This window comes from Aythya marila (assembly GCF_965140915.1).
Source record: "Aythya marila genome assembly, chromosome: 1".
Classification (NCBI taxonomy): domain Eukaryota; kingdom Metazoa; phylum Chordata; class Aves; order Anseriformes; family Anatidae; genus Aythya; species Aythya marila.
Genome location: NC_139042.1, coordinates 171,307,145 through 171,332,216, shown reverse-complemented (window position 1 = coordinate 171,332,216; position 25,072 = coordinate 171,307,145). Strand labels below are relative to the sequence as shown.

Below are 25,072 nucleotides of genomic sequence, written 5' to 3'. Positions count from 1 at the left end.
CTCCTCTCCTCTCCCTTTCCTTGACATAGGAAGTTCCCAGACAAAAAAGTGTTCTGACAGAATAAAAGTAGCAGGTGTTTAACTTTTTCCTGGATGTCAGGGAATGTCTTCTAAGACATTCAGGGATGTCAGGGATGTCTTCTAAGAACCTTTGTATCTAAAAACTAAACACTACCATGATAAACCACTGGTAACACCTACAGTCTCATCTCTCCCCTTTACAAAATATGGGAAATTCTGGAGAAACTCTTTTCTTTTGTCACAAGCAACTTTTATCCTACTCCAGCTGCGCCACTGCTGTGGGCACTGTCCAGTTAAGATGTATAAAATGGTTCCTCAGTGAGCGTTGTTGCCCCATGGGCAGCAGAAATCCTTGTGTTTGTTCCTGTTCCTTCTCACCAGGTAAAGGCTTGGGTGGCACGGGGACAGTCAGTGACTTTGCTATCCCCACAGGGTCACAAGAGCTGTGGGGAACAAGCAGCTGTACTTGAGCACCTCTAAGGGGCTGCAGAAACCAACAGGGCTTGTAGTGCTACCAAAAAGTAGATGGTTTCTCTAGGATATAAGTCCATTTCTTAACCCAGCTCCTAAAACACCAGAGGGCTAAAATCCCTTCCCTAGCTTAGGCTGCTGTTTGAAACCTTGCCCTTCATCTGCAGACCTGCATCAGTATTGAAATATCCACAGCCATGAGAGCAGAGTGCCAAAGTTTGTACTGACTGCACACACAGATGCGCTGGTGAGGAGGAGCTAGGTGGGATTATGAGACCTGTGAAGGCAGAGTCTCTCCATTTTAGTACTTTTTTGACCCATAAAGATCTAAAAGGTAACACTGTTGTAGGAACAGGGATATTGAATATATTGCTTTAACCATTTATGTATTTCATTTGCAAATTTTCTTCTGTCTAACAGGAATTCAGTAATTCAGCAAAGAGGAGGAGGAAAAATTGGTTAAACATCTATGCTGCAGCTCAGAAGGGGTTTTTCACATAGAACACTTCTCTACATTGTCTTTAACCTGCGACTCTTTTCCAATCTGTTACAATTGCCTTTCCCTAACGAGCTGTCTGAAGGCAGCCAAAGAGGGAGAACAGAGCACGAGAAAGAAGGACAAGAGAAGAGGGACAGGGCTCAATCTGACACCTCGAACCTCCTTTCCAAAAAGAGGTATTTTCATCATGTACAATAACAGATGTTGATAGAGAAACAGCAGGGAATACAGTCCTGAAACACACCAATTATTCCTGGTTATTTAAATCCCACCCCTAGGCATACAAACTCTTTTTCTTTGTAAAGCTGGATGGGAACTCCAACAACCTTGAGCCGGTCTCTCTCCATATCCCCTCCCTCTCTAACAGAGGAGGTAAAGTGTTTTGGGAACTCAAAGACATTGTGAGGACAGCAGAAATTACAAGAGCCTCAGACAAGCCAAAGCCAAACAAGTCCTGTAGCTAGAAAGAATGATTTAAAACAACCAAAACCACAACCAAATTTGTTATGCTGCAATCAGCTGAATTATACTCCCAATTTTCACATTTTTTAGTGAAGGTATATATTGTTTTATCTTTACCAAGCTCTTTATGATAAAATAAAATATAGAATGTATGAAAACAAACAAACAAACAAACAAACAAAAAACATAAAAACAATGTTCAGCACTGTAAAAATGAATTCATTTTCTCCATAACGTTTGCTAGGATGGATTTTTTCAGTACCCATGATAACTTGGGCTAACGTGGTTCAGCTTTGTGCCCAAGTAACACATGTTGTCAGCGTGTCAAACCGTGTTTGCTCATGAAGGCGCATCACCAAAGCTTATCTTTTCAACAGAGGAATCCGGGAGATGTGGGCTCGCTGTGGATTTGGGGGGTTAAAGGTCCTAAAATGAGGTGTGCACGAGAGAACCATCTTCACCTCTCAGAACCTCAGGTGCAGGGGTTGGAGGAGCAGGGGTCGGAGGGCGACCCCAGCTCAGGGGGACCGGCTGCCTCTAGGGTCACCCCCGAGCTGGGGCTGCCTGGCCACAGCTCGGCTTGGGGAGCAGTGAGGTGCAGTGAGGTGCAGTGGGGCGCAATGGGGCGCAATGGAGAGCAACGGGGAGCAATGGGGTGCCCCGGAGGGGCTTCCCCAGGGGGAAGAGCAGCACCTGCCTGGCTCCGCATCCCGGCTCCGCACCTACCCGTCCCGTCGCCTGCCAGGTGAAGTTCATGGCGTGGATGTTGACGGGGATGGCGGGCATCCTCTGCTGGGCTTTCCTGAAGTCGTGAGTGAACGGGGCCATCTTCCCCTCGGACACGATCAGGATGTCCTCCTCGAAGCCTGCGAAGGGCAGAGGAGGAAGGGAGCGATGCAGGGCGGCTGCGGGAAGCCCTCCGCGGCACCCCGGGCGGGCAGGGGACCCCGGCTTACCGATGAGGACCCGGGCTTGCTGCGCCTCGATCCACAGGTACAGGGTGTCGGGCTGCCGCCCCGCCGCCCGCAGGCTGCACAGGCTGAGGGCACCGCAGAGCAGCGCCGCGCACAGCCGCCCCGCCGGGGCCATGCTCCCCGCTCCGCTTTGCTTTGCTCCGCTTTGCTTTGCTTTGCTTTGCTTTGCTTTGCTTTGCTTTGCTTTGCTTTGCTCCGCTTCGCTTCGCTCCCGCTCCGGCTCCGCTCCGGCTCCGCCCGCCCTCTGCCGCTGCGGGGCGGGAGGGACGGGAGGGACCGGGCGGGGCGGGGCGGGGCGAGGGGGGGCTTGGGGTCACCCCCCCAACCCGTGGGAACACGTATCCCCCGTAGGAACCCCCCCAAAGGAGCATCCCCCCCGTGGGAGCACCCCCTTGGGAGCACATCCCCGTGGGAACCCCCCTATGGGAGCATCACCCCCGTGGGGAACCCCCCGTGGGTGTCCCGCGGGGATGCCCGTGGATTTTGCGGCTCACGGTGCGTGGCCCTGTCCCTCTCCTGGAGCTGCAGCATCCCCACAAGTGACAAAGGTGGGTTTTGGGGGAATAAATCCCCGCGTGGGGCCGGCCGGCACACGCCGTGCTCCAGCTGGGGGTCGGGGCGCGTATGGTGAAAGGAGGAAAGGGTTTTTTTTGGGGGGGGGGGATCAAAACGTTGCCATTTAGGCAGAAAGCGGGACTCGTCCTAGGGAAGCTGAAAGAATTTTTCTGTTCAAAAAGTTATTTAAACAGAGCCGCGGGTTTTAAATCGAAAACAAATATATATAGTAAATTGTTTCTAAATTTTCTGCATCCTTTCAGAAGGAATATATATATATATTATTTTTTGGGGGTTAAAATATATATATTGGTTAATATATATATATTAACCAAATCTAACCAGAATAAAGTTAAAATAACCCCCCTAACTTTCCCCCTGTAACACTCCAGCAGGGCGCTGGAGATTATTTTCTGCCTCTGAGTGTTTCCCTGGATGCTCCTGCGCTCCATCCCATCCCGGTGGCGGGGCTGCAGACTCTCGGTTAATTAATTATTGCTTATCCTGATCAGCCACCTGGGCACAGCTCCGGGCAGCGCCGTGGAGCTGTCCCGCCTCGGCTTCAGCCTCTGCTCCCACGGCGGCCTCCGTGCCGAGGCCGCCCTCTGCCGGCAGCGGCCTCCGGGACGGGCGGTCAGGGGAGGCTTCGAAGTAATAAAATAAAATAAAATAAAATAAAATAAAATAAAATAAAATAAAATAAAATAAAATAAAATAAAATAAAATAAAATAAAATAAAACAAAATATAGAAAAGGAAATGGAAGGGGGAAGGAAATGGAAAGGAGATGGAAAGGGGAAGGGAAGGGAAGGGAAGGGAAGGGAAGGGAAGGGAAGGGAAGGGAAGGGAAGGGAAGGGAAGGGAAGGGAAGGGAAGGGAAGCCCACACCACACAAATTTCTATCATGCAGAGACCCACGATATCTATAGGTGAATGGCTATTAATTATTTCAGAAATGTTACTGCTAATGGATTTGATCTTGTGCTCCCATGTAGATTTTTTTTTTAATTAAATATATATATATATTTTTTTCATAACTCCAACTTACACAAGCAATATTAAGTTTGCAGCTACAGAGGAAAGCAGTGAGGAGAAATTATATCTGAATGATAACACTTTTAGGAAGAAGTTAAAAGAGGACCTCAATATCGGAAGAATTTTGTATATTCTAATACGGTGCATTGTGTTCTTATTTATTACTTAAAGGGGCTTCCTTGAGATCTGGCAGCGGAGTGGAATTGGATTGCCAAGTAACAGCTCTGGAACAGCATCATCTCTGCAAATGCAGTGGCACAGCACAAACTCTCCTGTGTAGAAAATGCCACAGTGATCTGCTTAGATTCTGCAGAAATAAGTGATGCTGACTGAAACATTGCTCGGTGGGTAGGTACTTGTGCCTGCAGAGTGTGTGAGGTGCTTGCACCTCGTGCACCCCTCCTCCAGCTGCACCTGCAAGGCTCAGTGCAGGGGCTGGGCTGCTGCAGGGCACTGCCTGCTGCCCTGGGCTGCTTTCCTTTTAGCACCATGAGGACATACATTGAGGATACAGCCTGCAAAGCTTGTATTGAAGTGCAAAGAGATAGATCTTGATTTTCTTCTTGATTCCTTATTTAAATGCCCCTTTATCCCAACTCCCATTCCCGTCTGCTCCCTATGGATAGCCGACGGGAATATACTTGGAAAAGCTAAACTTCTGTGGTTCTTTATTTAGTGACGTGGGAAACATACATGAAAAGAGAACTATTTTGTGAATGTGGCTGCAAGTCCCACTCACTTGCATAGGAATGCATCTATGGTGTATTTGTGGCCCACTCTGATCTTCATTGCAGCTGACAGCATCCCCCTGATGACAGCCCTGGAATGAATGAAGGGATGGTTTGAATGATGATACGTCGAGGGAGGGATATGCAAGTCAGAGCCTGATGCCCTTTGATCATCACTGATGATTCATAAAAAGAGAAAAGGGCATAAATAATAATATTAATGGGCATAAATACAGCCTGAGGTGATAATTTTCATCCCCCAAATTATACATTCTGCTTCCCCTCAGATGTGTAGAAATGGTAAATACATCTGTACTTGTTTGTTTCTTTGCGGTGAACATCAGTAGGTAATAACTAACATCTGCATCATTTCAATAGGGAGAAAGATACCAGACTGCAGCAGGATTTTCAGAAGTGCTCAGCCTTCACTGGGTTCACTTCAGTGAATCACAAAATTCCCACCACTTTCAGCAGAAACAAAGGTTAGTCAGTGCAAATTAGATCTCTTTACAGTCCTGCTGGCCAGGCCAAAGCAGCAAGCATTAAGAGCTGGCAGGAGAAAAAAAAAAAAAAGAGAGAGAGAGAGAGAAAAGAGAGAAAAAAAAAAAAAGTAGAACTATTTGTATTTTAAATCAGTTTTGCTGAAATTGGAATATGTTGAAATTTCTGAAATTTTGCATGGAAAATTAAAGACTCTGCATTCAATTAGTCTGAATATAACGTGATTTTAAAATATATTATGTAATGTAGTGTTAAAAATATGTGAAAGCAGCACTTCAAAGATTGTAATTTCACACAGTCTAGATGTAGGTGACGTCTCCTATTTTATATTACATATGATACAGCTTTCCATTGTCTGTTCTGTTTATTTTCCTACAATAGTCCTGGCTCACCATTTGGAGAGCATGGAATTGGCCCAGCTTTGAATCAGTCTGGCTACTGAAGATGACAATTATTTTTAGAGCTATTGCCTCATCTGCTGCTGAATTTTAAAAGTGTGTAGCAAATGAGACAGAAATAAAAGTGATCATTTAATTGTTGAAGAGACAGGCAGCCTTGTCCTTGTTTCTGTTATGTTCCTAGGAGGCAATAAGCAAGTTACTGAATTATTTTTCCCAGACAGTGACCAATTCTTGTTCTTCATTTCTTGGTGCCTGGCTTCAGACCTTCAGTCTTGTCTGCAGCATCCCAGAATCCAGGCAGATAATCCTGGAGGTGGTGTGAAAACATACAATTATGTCATTAAAATTGATAGTATAGCAGAGATTAGGGCAAGCTTAAGAATGGTTGGGATAAAATAAAGTATCAAGTAGGCATTTTTTGTTTTATGCTACTGTATTATTAACTACCACCTTACGATGCATGGATGTGTTACGTGCACAGTGTCAGTTTGGGGAGTTTTAAAAGTTTTCACATTGTTGGATTTGTGATGTTTTGCATGCTTCTTATAACTCATGTACCATTTCTTGACTTTTAAAAGGGAGATAAAACCTTCTTTTAAACTTCAAAACACACTGGTTTAGATTAGTGAATTTTTACTGTTCTCTCATTATCTTAATAGATTGTTGCAAGTTTAGATTTTAGTGGCTTTTTAGTGTACACCATTTTATCAATTAATTCCAAAATTGGCCATTGCTATCAACCTGGAGGCTTTGGTTCCCAGCTCCTTCTCCTGGTGACATGATTTCTAACTTTGCGTTGGGTTGCAGGTTCCATTTCTGGAGTCGATTTCGTGTTTGACTGAGAGATGTGAACCCTTGTTTTGAAACTATCGGACCAAAGTCATCATAATCAAAGAGATGTAGACCTTTTGTTTTCAGTTTTATTGCATGTTTACAAATCATTTCTATGCAGTTGTGGTTTCAACTGTTTCAGATTTCTCAAATCTCGATGAGCAAATTCGTTTGATGATCGTCACCCCTTCTCCTGGGGAAGAAGGAGAAATCCCATGTCCTTTACCGTGTTGTTCTGCTTACCAGGGTGGATTTCTGAAGTAGTACAAAGCAGAAATATAATTAATAATAATAATAAATAAATAAATAAAATTCACTGAAGGCTCCCCTGAAGGAGGGCACTAGGGGGAGCCAGGATCCGGCCGGGCCTGGGAAGCGCTGGGGGTGCTGCAGGCCGGCTTTGTGGCCTGGCTTTGAGCAGGATCACTTCCAGATTTCATCTGGCTTTTCCAGGATGAAGGGGAAATCCTCCCCCCGTTTTGTAGTGGCTAAGGAAACCAGACGTTTTTGAAGGCTAAGGAAACCAAAGTCCTCTTGCCCTGCTCTTCTCCACTTCTTGGTGTTCTGTGTGTTACCAAACTCCAGCTGTTTCTCCCTCTCCCACAGTGGGAATATACCCTCTAAATATATAGCCTCTGATATATACCCTCTTTATGTATACCCTTGATATACCCTCTAAATGCCCTGCTTGTGACAGAAGATGCAGTCTGTTCTCACACATTACTACATATCAGAAAAAATTATGAGACCTTACAGATGTCCCAAATGCAGGGGAATTTCAGTCAAAGATTGCACCTTCTCAGGTAGAAAATCAATCTGTTATGAGATGCAAGCAGTAGTAATCCAGTCTATGTTAGATTCAGGGCTCTCTGAGGTTGCTAATATTGTTTGTTAACCTATTTCTGCATAAACTAACTCTCCTTTAGCTCTTTTTTGACAGTCCCAGTTGCTTAAATCTGGGATAAATAGCCTCCTTCAGTCTTACAAAGAGGTACTGGGATTTATTTCTTCCACACTAGAGAGCAGTGTTTTGTGCTAAGCAATGATGAATTTAATACAGTTTTAGAGAGAAAATTAAAGGATCTTAGCAAAGTAAAAAAAATAAAAGGGAAGAAGAAAAGAGTGGCTGCAATTAAGTTTCTACCTTAGAAATGGCAGAGCATTAACTACTAACATCGATTCATCCTTTACAAAATGTTTATTGTATTGTACCAAAAGAAAAAACATCCATTTTGAACCTTACTTTATTTACAACATCACCTTCAGAGAGTGTAACAGCTACATATAGTGGAGGAGATAATGGGCAGATTTAATAAATATTGCTCACTGGAAAGGAATGAAATGTATGAGGCCATACAATTTGTTGCTGAATGTGGCTGCTTACAAGGCCTTTGATGCACGTAATCTCATGCACTTGAGATTGAAAGCTCAGCTTCTGCAACTATGGGATCATGCTAGCATCTTTCATAAGAGGTCTTTGACGTGCCTAGCAAGAAAGCTCTAAGTGCTTGCAAAATCCAAATTAAAACTAATCATAAGGTTAAAATTTCTCAGGAAAATAATCAAAAAGCATATTGAAATCTTTTAGGAGCATTCTTGGCAAATTAACCAATGTCTGAAAAGACCATCAGAGTGACACTGCCTTAGGAGCAGGAAAATAAAATGTATGTTGTCCACCCTGTGGTAGGGAAGACTAGATATGGAAACGATTGCAAGTGCCATAGTGTGAAATCATGTCTTGCATGTGGTAAAGAATATGTGTATTATAAATTGGGAAAATATCACTTTGGGCCATATGTTCCCCTCTGGCATCAGACTGCGTGGGTAAAGGAAATAATCAAAAAATCATGTGGTTTTCAAAGCGCAGCCATTCAACTGCATTCTCCAGCTGCCTTCATACACTGCATGGCGTGTTGGGCACATTCAATGCTTTGAGCAGTGCTAAGGAAGGGGCTGCGTGGCCCTGCTAACCTCCCTGTTCAAACCTGGGGGGGGTGCCATCCTGGCCTCAGTAAAGGCAGCAGTAAAACTGGTGTGGACCTAAGGGGGCCAGAATGCTGGTCTCACTGTACGTTGTGTTGACAGACTGTGGGTGCAGGTGCTGCTGTGATGATGTCCTGGCTGCCTCTCACCTCCAGGCTGCACAGCTCTTCCAACTGAATCAGAGTATGACAGAACATGGAGTGGTTTGGGATGGAGGGGACCTTAAAGCCCACCCAGCTCCATCCCCCTGACATGGGCAGGGACACCTCCCACCAGACCAGGTTGCCCAAAGCCCCATCCAGCCTGGCCTTGAGCACCTCCAGGGATGGGGCATCCACAGCTGCTTTGGGCAACCTGTTTCAGTTGCCATACCTCATAGTAAAGAATTTCTTCCTTATATCTAATCTAGATCTACTCTATTTTAGTTTAAAGCCATTACTTCCTGTCCTATCAATATCTGCCGGAGCAAAAAGTTGTACTCCATCTTTTTCATAAGACCCCTTCAAGTACTGAAAAGCTTCCATGAGGTCTCCCCGGAGCCTTCTCTTCTCCAGGCTGAACATCCCCAGCTCTCTCAGCCTGTCTTCACAGCAGAGGTGCTCCAGGCCTCCGATCAACTTCGTGGCCCTCCTCTGGACCCACTCTAGCAGATCCTCATTCCTCTTGTGCTGAAGGCCCCAGACCTGGATGCAGTACTCCAGGTGGGGCCTCACAAGGGCAGAGCAGAGGGGCATAATCACCTCCCTTGACCTGCTGGCCCCTGCTCTTCAGTCAGCCTTCTGGACTGCAAGCACACACTGCTGGCTCATGTCAAGCTTTTTGTCCACCAGAACTCTCTCAAGTATTTCTCTTCAGGGCTGCTCTCAATGACTTCTTCTCCCAGTCTCTACTCATGTCTGGGATTGCCCCGGCCCAGGTGCAGCACCTTGCATGTGGATTTGTTGAACCTCATTAGGTTCACCTTGGCCCAATTGTCAAGCTTGTCCAGGTCCCTTTGGATGGCATCCCTTCCTTCTGATGTATTGACTGCACCACTCAGTGTAGTGTCATCTGCAAACTTGCTGAGGGTGCACTCAATCCCACTGTCTATGTTGTTGATGAAGGTATTAAGCAATACTGGTCCCAGGACAGACCCCTGAAGGACACCACTCATCACCGGCCTCCACCTGGACATATAATCACTGACCACCACTCTCTGGGAGCAGCCATACAACCAATTCCTTCTTTATCCTCTGAATGGTCCATGCTTAAAATCCACGTCTCTTCAATTTAGAGATCATAATGTTATGTGGGACCACGTCAAAGGCCTTACAGAAGTACGGGTAGATGGCATCGGTCAGTCTTCCCTTGTTGACTGATGTGGACAACATCAAATGCTTGGAGTGGGACTGCCTATACCCTGGACTTCATGTACATTTAAGGATGTATTTAAGTATGACAGGGTAGAGAGCTGCTGATCTCTCAGCTCTTTCCTGTCATTTTTTTTTTCTTCTTCTTTTTGGCCATGTTTTTGCAGAATAGAAAATAGAGTTGCTTTTCTCCTTGAAATAAAAACCCATAGTTTCCTTAGTTCTCCTTCTTTCTTACCATGCAGCGAGAGAGGTGGGAGCACAGAAATGAGAAACCTGGAAGGAGTGTTTTCTAGGAGCTCCATTCAAGATCCATGTGTTAGCAGAAGATGGGACATATGGCAGTTCTGCTTACATGGCATGCAGGCAAAGGTAGAATGACGTGTCCCAGTAGGAGGAAAGCTGTAAAACATAACATTGCTCAAAAATAAGTGAGGTATCTTGAGCTATAGACAAAGATAGTTGTAGGAAAAAATTGAGACAGTGAGGTGGTTGGAACCAGCAGAGAACTACACCATGAAAATATTGAGCTTATCATTAGGGTCTCTAACATTTTCTAGCTGTGGAATATTCTTTCCCCAGCAAATTATTTTCTGCCACAGAAGTCTTGATTTCTCTGTTCCCCGGGGAATTCAAGTGTTACTTTCTGTTTTACATCTTGTAGAGTTTCTAGCACTTGCTAAGCTTAATTTCTTCCACCTGAAGGAATAAAACCTTCAGCAACTTTGAACTGCAGCATCGTTTGGTGGGGGAGAGACTATGAGGGGGGTTTTGTGTAGGAGGAGTACAGAGAACCCAGACATCTAGGCTGAGGGCAAAGGCTTTGCAGTCCCCTTAGTAATGAAGGTAAGGGATCTGGAGAACTGAATGCCAAGGGTTGTGATCTTGACATCCAGGGAAAAAAGCCAAGGGAAGAAATGCACTAACAGACGTAGAAGGACAGGGTGTCAGCAAATTCAAAAAGTGCAAAAGGCAAAAATCAGCAAGAGAATATGACATCCTTGGCATTATGCATAACTGCAAAACTTTTTAATCACATTAATGGTCTTTCATATTTACTCAATGACACATCTGAAAATTATCTAATTAAAACAGGGTATTCTGAGAAAATAATAGACTACTGAACCTCTGCAGAAGGCTGGTGATGTTTTTTTGCTGAAGTCAGTAGGCATTGCAGAGGACTTTTGGGTTGTGATGAGGGCAGGTAGTGAGAGCAGGTGCCTGAGTGACGTACAAGAGGCCTATACTGCTTGTACACCAGGATTTTTAATCATTAAAATTCCCAAAGAAGTAGGTTTGCTCAATAGACAGGACTCAGAAATATTTTCACACAAGTGGCAGACTGCAGAGAGCAAGCAAGAGCCTTTCTGGTTCCAAATGACACAGGCAGCACCTGAAGTAAGCAACCCATTCATTATATCAGGTACGGTACTACAGCACTACCAGATATCAAAAGGGGAAGAAATAATGTGAGATTGTGAAGTAGCTGGAAGTTAGATGCAAATTCTGAGAGCAACAGGTGGATAAGGAAACTGTTGAAATGTATACGTATATCTGTGATGTGCATGTAGCCACTTTTGTCTGGGATGAGTTCTTCAGAAAACCATAACGACAACTGCAAATAACCCCTTTAGAAGGGCCCAGACTTCTACAGTTAACAAAATGGATGAGGGATCTTGTACAGCCAACACAACATCAATATGAATGATGTAAAATGATGTAAAAAGTACTGTACTGTGCATGGTAAATCATTTCATAAGGGAAGCAATAAGGAGTAATATGTCCTTAAGCATGGCTTCAGTAAATGAAAACTGAAATAGGAAATGCTCCAGAGAGTCAGTAAAAAAAGCAATGGAAAACAAAGATATGTTATAGAAGAAAGCTAAAACTGAGTTACAAGACAATAGCACAAAATAAATGTCACAGTGTCATGCGAAATTTATGGAAGCAATTGAAGTGCTTACAGATTTCATGGAACAATTTGGTTTTAAAATTATTTTTATATTCTTTCACAAGATCAAAATAGATCCAGATGTATCTGAGAATGGGCATGCAGTTGCTTCTGAGCTTAAGAACCATAAAGGAGCTTGGAAAACTTGCCCAGGTAAGATAAAATGTAAAATTATGTTTAAGACCTATTCGGGTTGGTTTTACTGAGATTGCATAACATTCTCAATGCCAAAGAGTTTAAAATGCTTTATTAAAAAAATAATAATAATTGAAGCATAATTTCTAAATTGCACATGTTCAGTTGCTTATGTAAAATGAAGATTTAATCATGAATTTGAAGGTACCATCTTGATCAACATAGCTAGCTCAGATACAGTTGGCTAATTATCTGATTGTGGATTGTCATATGGTTATAACAAATAGCAGATGTACACTAAGTTGAAAATGTGCTTGTATGATTTTGAAAATTTGCATACAAGTAATTAATAATGGCAATTATAGTTTTTAGCTGGAAGAGTTTCCCTCCTATATTTTACTAGATGATTTTCCATTTAATTTCTTTTAGATCTGGCAAGAACATTTCTAAAAATTGGTCTTGTATTCATCTGAACCTGGACATTTAGAAAATAATGAAGACATTGCAAAAGGCTCACTGAGAAGTTTGGTTTGCTCATCTTCCCCCTGTTGCTTAGTGAGTTTGTAGCAGGGTTAGTTCAGTTTCCCTGGCCACAAACCCACAATGCAAGGCCTGTACCCATTTTTGTCCTCGTCTAGCACCTTACCTCTACTGCAATGTGTTTTCTTGTTTCTGCTGTTAAAAAACTTGTTGGCTTTAAAAATCTTCCTTTCATGATCTAACACTGTCTCACTCAGCTCTTCTTATCTCTACCTGTTTCAACACAACTCATAAAGGCATAATAACATCCATCTACCTTGTTTCTGATTATGTTATGACAACTTTTAAAATTACATAGTTACATACTGTTTTTCCCTCTGGATTGAGTAGCCAACTGGCATTTTATTTTTTGGCTGACTGACTGCAACATGGAGAATTTTCTTTCAGAACATCTTCTGTTTGTTTATAGCAAAAAATAATAGTCACCCTGCATTTAATTCTGTATAATTTGCTGTTTTGTTATCTCTAACAAGGATACCATTCACAGTAACAAAGGTACCATTCTCCAAAAAATCCAGCAAGTGGAGGACAAAGGATGGGGTGGGGAAGCACTGGGATGGAATTCCAACTTTTCTAGAACATTTTCCATTATCATTCTTACAGGACTTTTACAAAGGTGAATCATTATTTCCATTTGCCTGTGGGAGAAACTGAGTCACCTGAAGAGGAAGTGATTTGCCACACAGCAAGTCAGTGGCACAGCCAAGAGCGAAGTACAAGTCTCTTCACTTCCCGTCTGGTGCCCTCGTGCCATGAACTTAGTTCACAGACCTGCCACAGTTGTCTTTACAACCTCTGGTGAGTCATTTGGATCCTTTATTCTGCTAACACTGAAATGCATGCTTAATTTAAGCAGTTTTAAAGGATTATTCATAGTGCTTAAGGTAAAGTAGAAACTTAAATGTAGAAGTTTGTATCTTACCCTGTGTTCCCTATCTGTAAAATACAGTATCAATATTTATTTTATGCCATTGGCAGACTCTTTTGACTATTTTGGGTTGAGAGTGCAGAAAGCTATCCTGTTCTCCTTTCTCACTCTGCTCAGATCACAGCTGTCTGAGCACCCTCCACTTGTACACTGGCTGCATACGGGGTGGTTCGCCATTTCTCACAGGTTCTTTGCAGGGAAGAATTGTTCAGATCACTCTTACATTGGGTAGCATTTTATTTTTCCTACTGTATTTATTTATTTTTTTCCTGGAAAGCATTCACACATGCTAGTTTTAGCCAGGGGAAACCTGGCTTGATAAACAGTGGTAAGCTAGAGGAGCCTCTACCCTGTTTTTCAGAGGGTGCATTACCTGGTGTGGTCTGGGTTCCCAGTTCTTCAGCTCTGCAAGAACTATTTTCCTTCTCCATAGACATCTGGAGCACAACTGTTTGCCCTCCAGATGAAGTCATGGTGCAGATGACAGGAGCGTTCACTCCTCCACCTACTGCTCCCTAAGCAGTGGGGATGGGTAGCAGAAACAAGCCCTCTTCCCCCTGCCCTACCTCACGCCATTAGCACGTAGAGCTCCTCCAAACGTTTCCTCTAGATTTTCTTATAAGAACAGCTCTGCACTGTGGCTCAAAGCAACCATTTCAGTATTTGGCTCTTAATTTGTTGTGTGTTTTGCTATTGCTATTTTCTGCTCTTCCCTCTGCTTTTTTCTACTCCTTTTACCTCCCTTCTTTTTGATACTCTTTCCCCTATTTCTACTGTCTTATCCCTGATTGACTTTTATGTAGTATTTTTTTTTTCTTCTTTTTATGCTTCTTTTCCATGAGAAAAGGGAGGTATTCCACACCAGCCCAATTCCAGTCACACAAAGGTGAGCTGGAGATCAGGCAGGAAGCATTGCTCCTGTCTGGCTACGCAGGGAGAGGACTAGGGTTTTGTGGCTGTGTGGATTTCCCAGAAGTAATATTGGAGCTGGTCCAACAATTTACAGTAAAAGGACTGCAGTTCTAATGCAAGTTCAACAAGGTGAAGGCCATCTTTTTTTTCAGGTCACATACAATAACCAAAGTGGCTCATCAGATGTGTCTCTGGTCTGAGAAATTGCATAAAATCTTTGGCCAGGATGCTACACGGTACACAATGGACTTGAAGGATCTGGCCTTCATATGAAATCTGACATGTGAGGGGAAAAGGGAGATCTCTGGCCTGCAATGACCATGCAGAATTAAGAACAATAGGCCACATAAGCGGAGGATGTTACTGTGGGGCCAAGTCATCAGTTTCTGGGCATCCTTAGCTCCAGTCTCCAGTCAGGATGCTCAGTCATGTTGACAAAGGAGCCCAACTCTGAAGAGTGTTTTATTTTGGTTACATTTATGCCAAACTGAGACTACTAGTAGAGGGGGAATGTGTATTCAGGTTATAGTCACATTTTGCCTTGCAGAGGACAGACACATTACATGACTTCCAGCATGGTGAAACCTGTCCCCCTCTGCCATTCAGTGCCCAGGCACTGGGAACAGCAGCTCCCTGCTGGCATATCGAGTTCAGCACCTCTGAAGGATGGATGTGGCCCCCTGATGGGCTTGTCACCATGGCATGCTCCACAGAGCAGCAGCTGAAGCAGTGGGGCAGAATTGATTAGCGGCATTGTTTGTGGGGGACATGAAGTTTGTGGGTGAGCAGTGACAAAGGAAAAACTTCAGTGCATCATTCTCACAGAGGGTAAACGAATGCAACAGTGTCATCTACATGTGGCAGGCAAACGGAGCACGTAGTGCATGCTAAAAACTCCCATGGTGTGTGACACGGCAGCTTTGGTTCAGGTAGGACCGGGTTGCCTTTAGAGTGCAGATGTGTATAACCTACCTACCTGGAGGCAAACATTCATTTGTCATGAACACTCCCTAAATGTTCTTGATTTTTATGAGAGCAAACAAAAGCAAAGTCATAGAAATGCAGCATATACACGTACTTGGAGTAGGAAACAGCAGACCTTAGAGCTAGAGGGACTTTATTCCCATTGCCTGTGAGCTGTTCTTATGGAATTTCTTTCTCCCGCTATGGGAGAAATGTTCTAAGTGGGTGAAGTTATTGACAGAGAAAATTGCACAGCTTAAGGAAATCTTTTAAATATGCAAGGCCCATACCACTGAGCACTAGCAACAAAAGGATTGATTCAGTACTCAGTAAGAAGCTGAGAGCAGGAGATACCGATACATTTGTGGCAGCCTGTGCTGCAGAGATGTAAAGTGCTTCCATGGACACATGGGATTTTCTAAGGGCTGCTGGCTTCCTGCCTATGGATCTTGCATGCAGTTCTGACGGGAGGTCATGGAGGTAAGTGTGCATTCATGAGACAGGGAATACTTGCTCTCATCTTTGTATAGTACAAGAAAGCAGTGGAACTGGGTGAAGTCTCCATGAGCTAAAATTGCATAGATAGTAGGGCTAATAATTCTTCGGAACACACTGAATTTGGTCCTCTGCTTATTCATTGAACAAATTGAAAGCAGAGCCTTGTGGCAAGAAAAATGTATTACACAATTAGCCTTAAAATGAAAATGTAAAAAGAAAACTTCATTTCTTCTGTTCCATGAATGATGGCGCTTCTTCTAAATGTTATTACATGAATGAAATAAACGTAAGTTTTCAAGATGTTAGCATTGGATCAAAGTCAAGGATAGAATCGTAAACAGCGAGCTCTTTATGGCTATGACTACACTGTTCTTTGTGTTGCTGCCAAACACTATCGAGGTCCCAGACTAAAGTGCCATGTCTACACCTATATCAAAGGTTGTTTAGGACATCATCAAAAATCTCCTCACGTCTGTTCAACACGTCTGCATCCTACACGGTGCAGACAGCTATTGTCCTTTAGAAAGAAAGGTACAGGAGTGTAGGAAATGAAACTTCTCTGCTTTTCATTGTTCTGTTGATTTCAGACTGATGGGATCCCTTCCCAATATCCTCCTGAGGTTAAGGGTGCATCTCTAGCTTTTATCAGTCCTCTGTCCTTGAAAGCAAGCTTTTGTGAGGGGTACCTAATAAAAGGAAAGTAAATGTTCAAAACCCTGAAGAGTGTATTGTCGGGAAGTTTGGCCACAACTATGCTAGTAGGGCATCATATATGTGTAAAAATAACTCTGCCAATTCTGGATCACAAATGAGTATTATACCTAGCCAGAGTTTCTGTGTGCTGGGACTAGGCAACCAATCTGAAAAACACTCTGTCTGACCACCAAACTAAGCTTCACTTTTTCCTTTTCAAATTTAAATGAAATACTCTGGAGGCAATCTGCAGCAATAATTTAGAGAATAGGTGACACAACTGATTTGTCACCCACCTTAACTGTCGCTTACAGAAGTCTTCTTGCAACAACTACTTTGTGAACAGGGCAAGAAGGCTTTAGGGACCAGCAGCTGACTGCCATTTTGATACCATACGAAATTTATCCTTTCATTGTGAATAACTCAGGGTGGACCCCTCAACCATTTAACTGCCTCTGTGACAACTACAATGTTTCTGGTAGCTTCCCAAAAGAAGAGGCTAGAAGGTAAAAATTGACTACCATAATATACATCAGATGTAAGCCACCATTTTTTCTTTATTTTATTCCTAAAGCCCATGTATCTTTTGGTTTTGGTTTGATTTGGCTTGGTTTCCCTATATTCTTATTTATTTTCTTATAACTTCTTTGTCACTCTTTCGTGAAATCTCCTGTCATATAATATCTGGCATTCTTCTTTAAACTCAGTTGCTGGGGAGCTGGACAGTTTGGGTTCAAGTTTTAAAATAAATATACCTAGCCATTCTGGTTCCTGAGGAAAGTATTGAACACACAAAGTAAATTTTAATGAAAGCCCCAAATGTAAATAAAGCCCCCTTTTAAAAATAAATACAACTTTTAAAAGCCATTCTTAAGGGTGGTATTTTGTTCAAAACACAGTCAGCAGTAATGCCTCCAGCAGGCCCATTAAAGGACAGGAATAGAGCCATAGTAAAGTGTGCCAGGAATTACAGATCCTGGTCACAGATAAATACCCAACTGAGATATAAATAACCTATATATGAATGTAGGTTATATAAAAGGCAAAGTATTACCTGTGGGAGGGGATTCTGTTGTCTTACGAAGTCTCAGACTTATGAACTAAGGTTGTTTACTTTTAGAGACAGGACACGCACAGTCACAGCAGGTTATCACACAGTTTGTGGGAGTGGAACTACTGTGGGACACTGGGGCAAGACCTGCAAAATGGAGACGTGGCTGCTTTGTGGGGATGAAGGTTATCTAGCATGCTGTGCTCACACTGTTGTGATACGCACACAGCCCGGAACAAGTGGGAAGTATGAGCATTAGACATCTTGTGGGTGCCCACATCTTAGCAACAAACAAGCAGCAATCCAAAGGCAAGAGATGGCATAAGGCTTTTGAACATGAATAGGATGCCCTCAGGAAAGAAAAGCGTATCTGCAAAAGATATATCAGCAAAACACCAAGTTGCAACGAGACATGCTAATTGTAGAAAGGCAAATTGTCAGTGAGAGATTCTCAATACTTACGAAAAATCACAAACATCGCACAAATGTGAAATCAGGAAAGAAAGATATAAGAGGTACTGAGACACTACTTCAAACCCCAGGCCCAATGAGGTTGATAGAAGCATTGTTGTTGACTTGCAGAAGAATGTGATTTCACCTGATGGAAGAACTGGAAGTTTCCTTAGAGCCCCAGTCCTTAAGGATGACATGGAAAATACAAAATATCTTGTTTGGAAACCAACAGCCAGTTTTTCCTGATGAAGAACAGTCTCTACAGTCCCTGCAGTCAAGTTACCTTTAAAAGAGTATCTACTGAAAAATCTACTACCTGGAGATACCGATACTAATCTATGCTATTAAATAAATGCAGAGATTTTGGATTGGTAGCATCCTTACTTCAATATCAACCAGAACACGTATTTTTTGAAACATTTCAAAATATTTTGGCAGACATTTTAAAATATGACTTGGAATATACACACTTTTCAGTCAGCTGATTTGTTTATCTACACGCTATAGTTTTGCAGGAGGTGACTAATTTGTTAGCAATTTGTAGTATTTACTGCGCTCCTATTGCTAAGTAAACAGGTTTATAAATTAATTAATGCCCTTGCTGTAATAAAAAGATGGAATGTACGAGTTGTATTGGTAAGATCAAGGGATCTTCACCTCTTTTAGGGCAGCATACGCTCTTCTAATGAAAGAAGGGTGCCAGAGTGGGCACTAGCCAGATACACACTTGTCTTAATGGTATCAGACCTGGGACTGACTGCTGGTGGTTTAGCCAGTGTCAGATGTAGTTAGAAGTAAGCAGTGATCCTGGGGTGCGTATTCAAATGTGTATTTCAGGTGGCTGCTGGAAGCTTTAGGTTGCTCCTCCCTAAAGAGGAGTGGAATGTCAGAGGCGTTTGGAATATCAATTAGCTATTTACCAATGGGAAGGTGGGGCAGGGCGGGTGCATTTATGTTAGTGGTTTAATGTGTGATGGAACTCTTTCAAATGTCATCCTCCTTACATGTGGAGCTCTGTGTGTTGCTGTAATGGCACAGCACTGTAACATTTGAAATTATTCCTCTGCAGGTGTTACAAGCAGGAAGTTGTGCACAGTGGTACCATGAAGAGCACCCCTGTAACAGAGACCCTGCTATATTCTTCAGCTTCAGAATGTTGAAGGAGGTTTCGGTGAGCAATATGATGATCGGTTCTCTGTTTCCAGGTGTGGCAGGTCGGATGGCAGGTGGGGTGCAGTGGTTAATCATCACCATTCATCATCACCATTATGAAAGATAGTTTCAAGCTACTCTTGTAGTTCTGTAGACTGGCCTGGTGTTTAGCACGCAGCTACCTCAACTCCAGCTCTGTAAACGTTCCTCCATAACTGAGGTTAGCAACTTCAGCTTTGATGTTAGCAGGGCACATGCACATTACCTTCACTGTGGCAGACTGTGAGGGAGAAAAGTGTAACTGTGCTTACAGGTGGATACTGTTTCTGGACCACTTCTGCCCATATTGTTAAAAGGCCAGTTGTGGTCAGGCTGAAATGTAAACTCAGGTTGCTGCATTTATGATGTGATTATCAGTAGGGAAGTCCAAACTTTTCCTGTTTGGGGATGGAGAGACAGAGGCATGCAGGTCAGAAGGAGATTTTGAGGTCTCCACATGAGGCCTGCAGCCAAAGGGACAACCTAGGGTAATCATCACACACCTCATGCTCTGAGAAATGCCGGGATGACGTATCCTCATATGGGTACAATCATCTTGACAAAGAGGCATTCATATTGTTAATTTTTGCTGTATTTGAAGGAGTATATTTTCCCAAAGAGCCACAAGCATCCGGATAGTTGTAAGACCTGAATTGTAAACCTAAACTGTAAACCTAATGAGGGTGATGCTTGACAATTGTCAAGAAGCAGCTTCCCAGAGCATTTATTTCTCTGCACATCATCTGTTTCCTCACAGGAGGGGACAGGTCCTTCCTTGTTTGCTGTCTTGCCCTCCCGCAAGAGGAAAGTTCACCGAGCGGTGGGTGAGGAGCGGGATGGCGGGGACAAGGCAGCCTCCTGGGGAGAGGTGCACAGGGGGCTTTCGGGGCTCGTTCAGCGCGGCGAGGCTGCAACCAGCACACGGGTGAGCTGTCGGGGCTGAGAGCACCCCGTGGGCTCCCTGCGGTGCCCTCCCAGACTCCCTGGGGACCCGCTGTCTGTGTGCGTCCCGCCGCCACCCCGCGCGGGGACCGCCCCGCCGCGCCCCCTCCTCCCTCCCTGCCCCGGCGGGGCCGGGCGGCGCCTGGTGCCGCCGGGCGGGCCCAGGCCGCGGCCGAGTGCGCACGCGTCAGTTCCGGCGGGGAGCGCGGCGCGTGGGTAGGAAACGGCGGCGGCGGCGGCGGGGGCCGGGGGAGCGCAAAATGGCGGCGGCCGCGCAGCTGACGGACGAGGAGCTCTTCGCCGAGCTGCGGCGCTTCGGGCTGTCGCCGGGGCTGGTGACGGAGAGCACGCGGCCCGTCTACCTCAAGAAGCTGAAGAAGCTGCGCGAGGAGGAGCGGGCGGGCAAGCCGCGCAACGGCAGCAGCAGCAGCAAGGCGGCGGCGGCGGGCGGAGCGGCGGCGCGGCTGGGGGAGCGCCCCTACCTCAGGGGGACCGCGGCCGGGGCCGGGGCCGGGTCCGGGAAGGTGCTGCTGGGCTTCAGCTCGGACGAGTCGGACGCCGAGGCCGGCCCGCGGGGCCCGGCGGGCGGCAGGAGGGAGCGGGCTGCGCCCCTCGGCCGCGGCCCCAGGCCCGGCGCCCCCCCGGCGGCCGAGGAGGCGGCGCGGAGGAAGGGCAGCGCCTGGTGGGGGGCGGCGGCGGCCCGCAGAGCGGCGGCGGCGGCGGCGCCTCAGGGAGGCGGGGAGCCCGCGGCAGGCGGCCGGCAGCAGCAGGAGGAGGAGGAGGAGGAAGAGGAGGAGGAGGAGGGCGAGCAGCAGCAGCAGCAGCGCTGGAAGAACCGGGCGGTGAACGGCAGCCGGCTGCTGGCCTACGGCGGCAGGGACAAGTACTCCGACTCGGAGGAGGAGGAGGAGGAGGAGGAGGAGGAGGGGGCTCGGGCCAGGCAGCAGGTACCCAAGGAGGAGCCGGCCGCGGCTCGGCGGCCCAGACGGAGCCTCGGCAGGTCTCCGGCTCCATTCATAGCGAGCAAATGCGCCGCGGCCGGCGCTGGCGTGATGGAGACGGGCCAAGAGAGGGCTGGCGGAGGCTGCGGGGCCGGGGTAGCCGCAACGAATGACAGGGCGGCGGCGGAGGCGGCTGCCGGGAGTCTAGACAGGGGCAGGAACCATGAGGAGGCGGCGGCCGTGGGGGGAGGAGGAGGAGGAGGATGCGAGAATCTGGACTCGAGCCCTCCCGGCCCTCGGTACCGCCTCGGCCTCTCGAAGAAATCCCCTACGGCGTTGTTGCTGCCGCCGCCGATCGCAGACGTGGACAGCAGCGGTAAAATCGCCGACCCTCCGGGCACCGTTAGGAAAACGAGCAACAATCACGTCCTCGGCAGCACGGCTGGTAGCTATAACGTGGAGTCCAGGATCTATTCAGCAACCAACAGCCTCCCCCCGGGTGGCATCATCTCCTCCCTTAGACTCAACCACTCCAATCATACGGGTTCGAATCATACCTACCTGAAAAACACCTACAAGAAGAATCTCTCAGAGCCCGAGGAGGAGCTTCTCCAACAGTTCAAAAGAGAGGAGGTATCCACCACTGGAGGCTTCAGTGCACATTACCTGTCCATGTTCCTCTTAACTGCTGCATGCTTGTTCTTTCTGATACTGGGATTCACATACCTGAGAATGAGAGGTTCTGGCGTAGCTGAGGATGTGGGAGTCAACAGTAAGTATTAGGTCAAGGGTAAGGGCAGTTTCTGTCTGCAACTAGATGTACTGCTGTTAATTCAACTCTGCATTTCCAGGTATACCCTGCTGAGCAGTTCTGGGTTCCACTTCGCCGTAAACTTCCCCTGTAGGATGGAGCACAGAGAAGTTGACTGGCTTTCCTAAAGCAATATAGTAAAGATTGCTAGACGTCTGGGGATAAATTCAAACCCTGGCTATTCCGTGCTGTGATCTATTGATACCCTGTTTTCTAGCATGTTTTCTTCACAAAGTGATTTCACGTTTTCTTCAGTGTGTAAGATACATGGTTAATAGCATAAAGCCTTACTTATCAGTTCCATAATCTGAAAGAAGTAAGCATGCACATTGGGATACCTGGGATTTCAGCAAGGCTAAGATTTAGGTATAGTTTGGCAGTGAGGCAGGTTGTGTACTGGGGTTTGAGAAGGATGCTAAGCTCAGATTTTCGTTAAACACTCCAAGAAACTCTGTGTGGTGAATGCTAGACATACTACGTGTTGTTTTCTAATGTGCTTTTTTTCTATATTTAGAATATGACCATACACAAAATAATGTTGTGCTTTAGTTTGAATTTCAGAGCATTTTTTAATCCCAAACTCTCTGGGGGCTTCTCAAGGAAGCAACTGACTGGAATGGATTTAGAAACTACCTTTTTTCTATTTACAAGGCATACGAAAATGGAATTGTACCACCTAAGGGTGGTGATTCATGCTAATTCAATTTGTGGCTGCTCTGAAATGGTCAGTGGAGACTCTTAACACCAGAAAGAAAATCAGGCTGTTGCTGTCTCATCAGGAGCAATGAAAAAACATGTGAAAAACTGGTTTTGGGATGTGAGAGCATTAGAAGGTTCCTGGGGAACTTGTATTGTTCTTGAAATGATTGAGTAAGGTATGTGGGGTGCATATAAATATTTCTTTGTATGGACAGTGTAGGGTCTGTATATACCCACATGTGGACACGAATATTGTGCCTTGTATGGAGTGATCCTACTGGTAGTTTGGGATCTGCTAGATGTTATAGGGTAGAATTAGCAGTGCAGGTTCTTTTTTTTTTTTTTTTTTTTTTTTCCCCCCCCTTTTCAAGCCTTATTCGTTGCATTATAATAGCAGAATAGGTTTTAATTCTGTTTTGCACTCTTTGCCTCTCCATATTCCCCCTCCCCCCGGTTTGGTGTTTAGGAGATGATAGCAGTAAAGACGAGAGCATTTGTCATAGTTTCTTTGCTTGTTCACATGGCTCTTAGTACCTGCTGGTCAGTCCTGGCTTGGGGAAGGTGCTGAACGTAACGTGGGCTCAGATTAGATACAGTGACTGGGACCATTCATCCTGATATTCTGTTACTAACTTCTGACCATAATTGCTAGAGACGTACATAAATGTTTTTATGTATTGATAAGTTGTGTAATTCCACAAATACGTATCAGATTTTTTTCTAGTCTTAAAATCTGATGATTTTAATAGGGGATTCCAGCATACTAGGGTAAACTTCCTAACTCACATTCAGTGGTTAAAACTCGTCTGTCATGCTGATTGGTAAAGCTGAATGTCTCAGCTATGCAGATAGCAATAATGCTGTGAAAAGAAGTCTGCTGTGAAAATGTAGTCTGGGGAAAAAAAAAGCTTCTGTTTTGAATGTGTGAACTTCCCTACCGAACATACGGGATCGCTGTCTTGAGCATATTGTTCTTACAAAGTTAACAGGGCTGGAACTGCTAGGCAGGGAAAGTTGTTCTCCTTGCTTTGTTCTGGCTGCCCAGCCAAAGGCTTGGTGGTCCAGTGTTGCTCCTTAGTTCAATTAAGGCAGTCCTTGGCCTGCTTCTTTTTATTCGTTCGCTTTTCAGCAGAACTCCTGAAGGTGGATTTCCTGAGGATTTGAAACATGAGCGCCACTGCCAGAACATCTATCCTCTTTCCTTGCAGCTCTGGGCTAGTGACATGAACAGGGGCAGTAGGATGCGTTGGAAGCAGCAAACAGCGGTTCTTGTAGCTAGCTCCTTTGACAGGAAGAAGAATGGGACACTTCAGAAAAATGTGGTAATGAGCAGGGAATTACCTTGCTCATACACTTAGCACACAGTTCTGGAATTGGGTGTATGTGACGAAAACATGGTGGGTCCCTAGAACTGACAAGAAACAGACAAGATAGGCTAAAATGAACTGGTACCTACTGGAAAGGGAAGGAAGCCTGTCTTCTGTTAGATGCTTCCCAAAGCTTTGTTAAATATCATCAGAATGAATCCTTTGTTTCTTGCACTTACGTGGGTGTATTGTGCGTTTTCTTCTCAGAAGCAGAACTGATTGGTATGCTTTAATAATTGTATAGCTCAAGGAACAAACTTACAGTTAGGTAGTTGGATACAGTTTTCATTACTGTCTGTTAGGTGGCTGTAAGTAAGATTCCATTGGCTGTGAGTGGTTTGACTATGAAAAACTCAGTTATTTTCAACTTCAGACTGCTATTGTAAATGGGTCTGGGATTCAGTTGTGTTGGACTATACGTACCTCCAGAATCACCAGTTACTCATGGTTACAGTGAGAAAGTAAAAAAGCAGCTCAAAGATACAAACAACTGCTTTTTTTTTTCTCTTGCAGGAAGTGGTACGCAGTGAGCTTAGTGTTGGATGTTTTAATTGTTGCTCATCTAAAATGAAATTCAATCAAAATAAGGTACTATCCTTAGTGTGGCATACGGAAAAACATTCATCACCAACTGCAGCTAATATTGGCACTTAGATTCGTCAGGCTGTAGTGTGAGAGCAGAGGAGATGCTTGTGATGGGGGAGGCTTAGAACAAGGCATTGGAGTTGGATTTAGGCTAGGTAAAGTAGTATAGATGAGAAGCGATAAGCAGAAAACTTTAGAAGGGGATTATGCATGACGTAAATGACAATGTTCAAGTGTTTTCTTACTCAGAACTATAAAATAGTTATAAAGTACTTTTTCTGCATAGGGGATAGACAGTGTTCAAAGACAAACTTGAATTGGGCTCATTCTTCTAAATCTAACCCATATACGGTCACTTGAGGTATGATTTTTCTAGACATTTGGTTATCTAAAATGCAGATGAATATCTGTGGGGCTTTTCCCAAAGCGTTTTAAGCTCTTGAAATAAATGACTCAGATCATATAAGAGACCAGCTGCTGTGTAAGCACACGTGCTTGCTGTCCCTGACAGCATTATATATGAAAAGAAAGGTCCGTTCAGGCTTTGTACTGGTAAGTTCATTCATGTGGCTCTCACTGTGTGTTGTCCTTCACCTGCCTTCA

General features: G+C 44.8%; 2 protein-coding genes across 5 annotated transcripts in view; one reads left to right on the top strand and one right to left on the bottom strand.

Moving 5' to 3' along the window:
* WIF1 (WNT inhibitory factor 1) overlaps nt 1-20,683 on the bottom strand; it is a 57,958-nt gene extending 37,275 nt beyond the window's left edge. For 2 of the 3 annotated variants that reach the window (XM_082755169.1, XM_082755171.1), the window contains exons 1-2: nt 2,410-2,601; nt 2,180-2,319 (exon numbers count right to left, since the gene is read on the bottom strand). In XM_082755169.1, the coding sequence (XP_082611295.1) occupies nt 2,180-2,319; nt 2,410-2,542 (273 nt within the window). In that variant the 5' untranslated portion in view covers nt 2,543-2,601. Of the gene's footprint in view, nt 1-2,179; nt 2,320-2,409; nt 2,602-20,548 lie in introns of those variants that run through there. The other variant, XM_082755170.1, reaches the window with a different exon arrangement.
* Nucleotides 19,965-25,072, top strand: part of LEMD3 (LEM domain containing 3) — a 47,193-nt gene continuing 42,085 nt past the window's right edge. The window contains exon 1 of one of the 2 annotated variants that reach the window (XR_014317057.1): nt 19,965-21,779. Coding sequence is in view for 1 of the 2 variants with exons in the window: in XM_082755159.1 (XP_082611285.1) it covers nt 20,327-21,779 (1,453 nt within the window). In the remaining variant the exon portion in view is untranslated. The remainder of the gene's footprint in view (nt 21,780-25,072) is intronic. The other variant, XM_082755159.1, reaches the window with a different exon arrangement.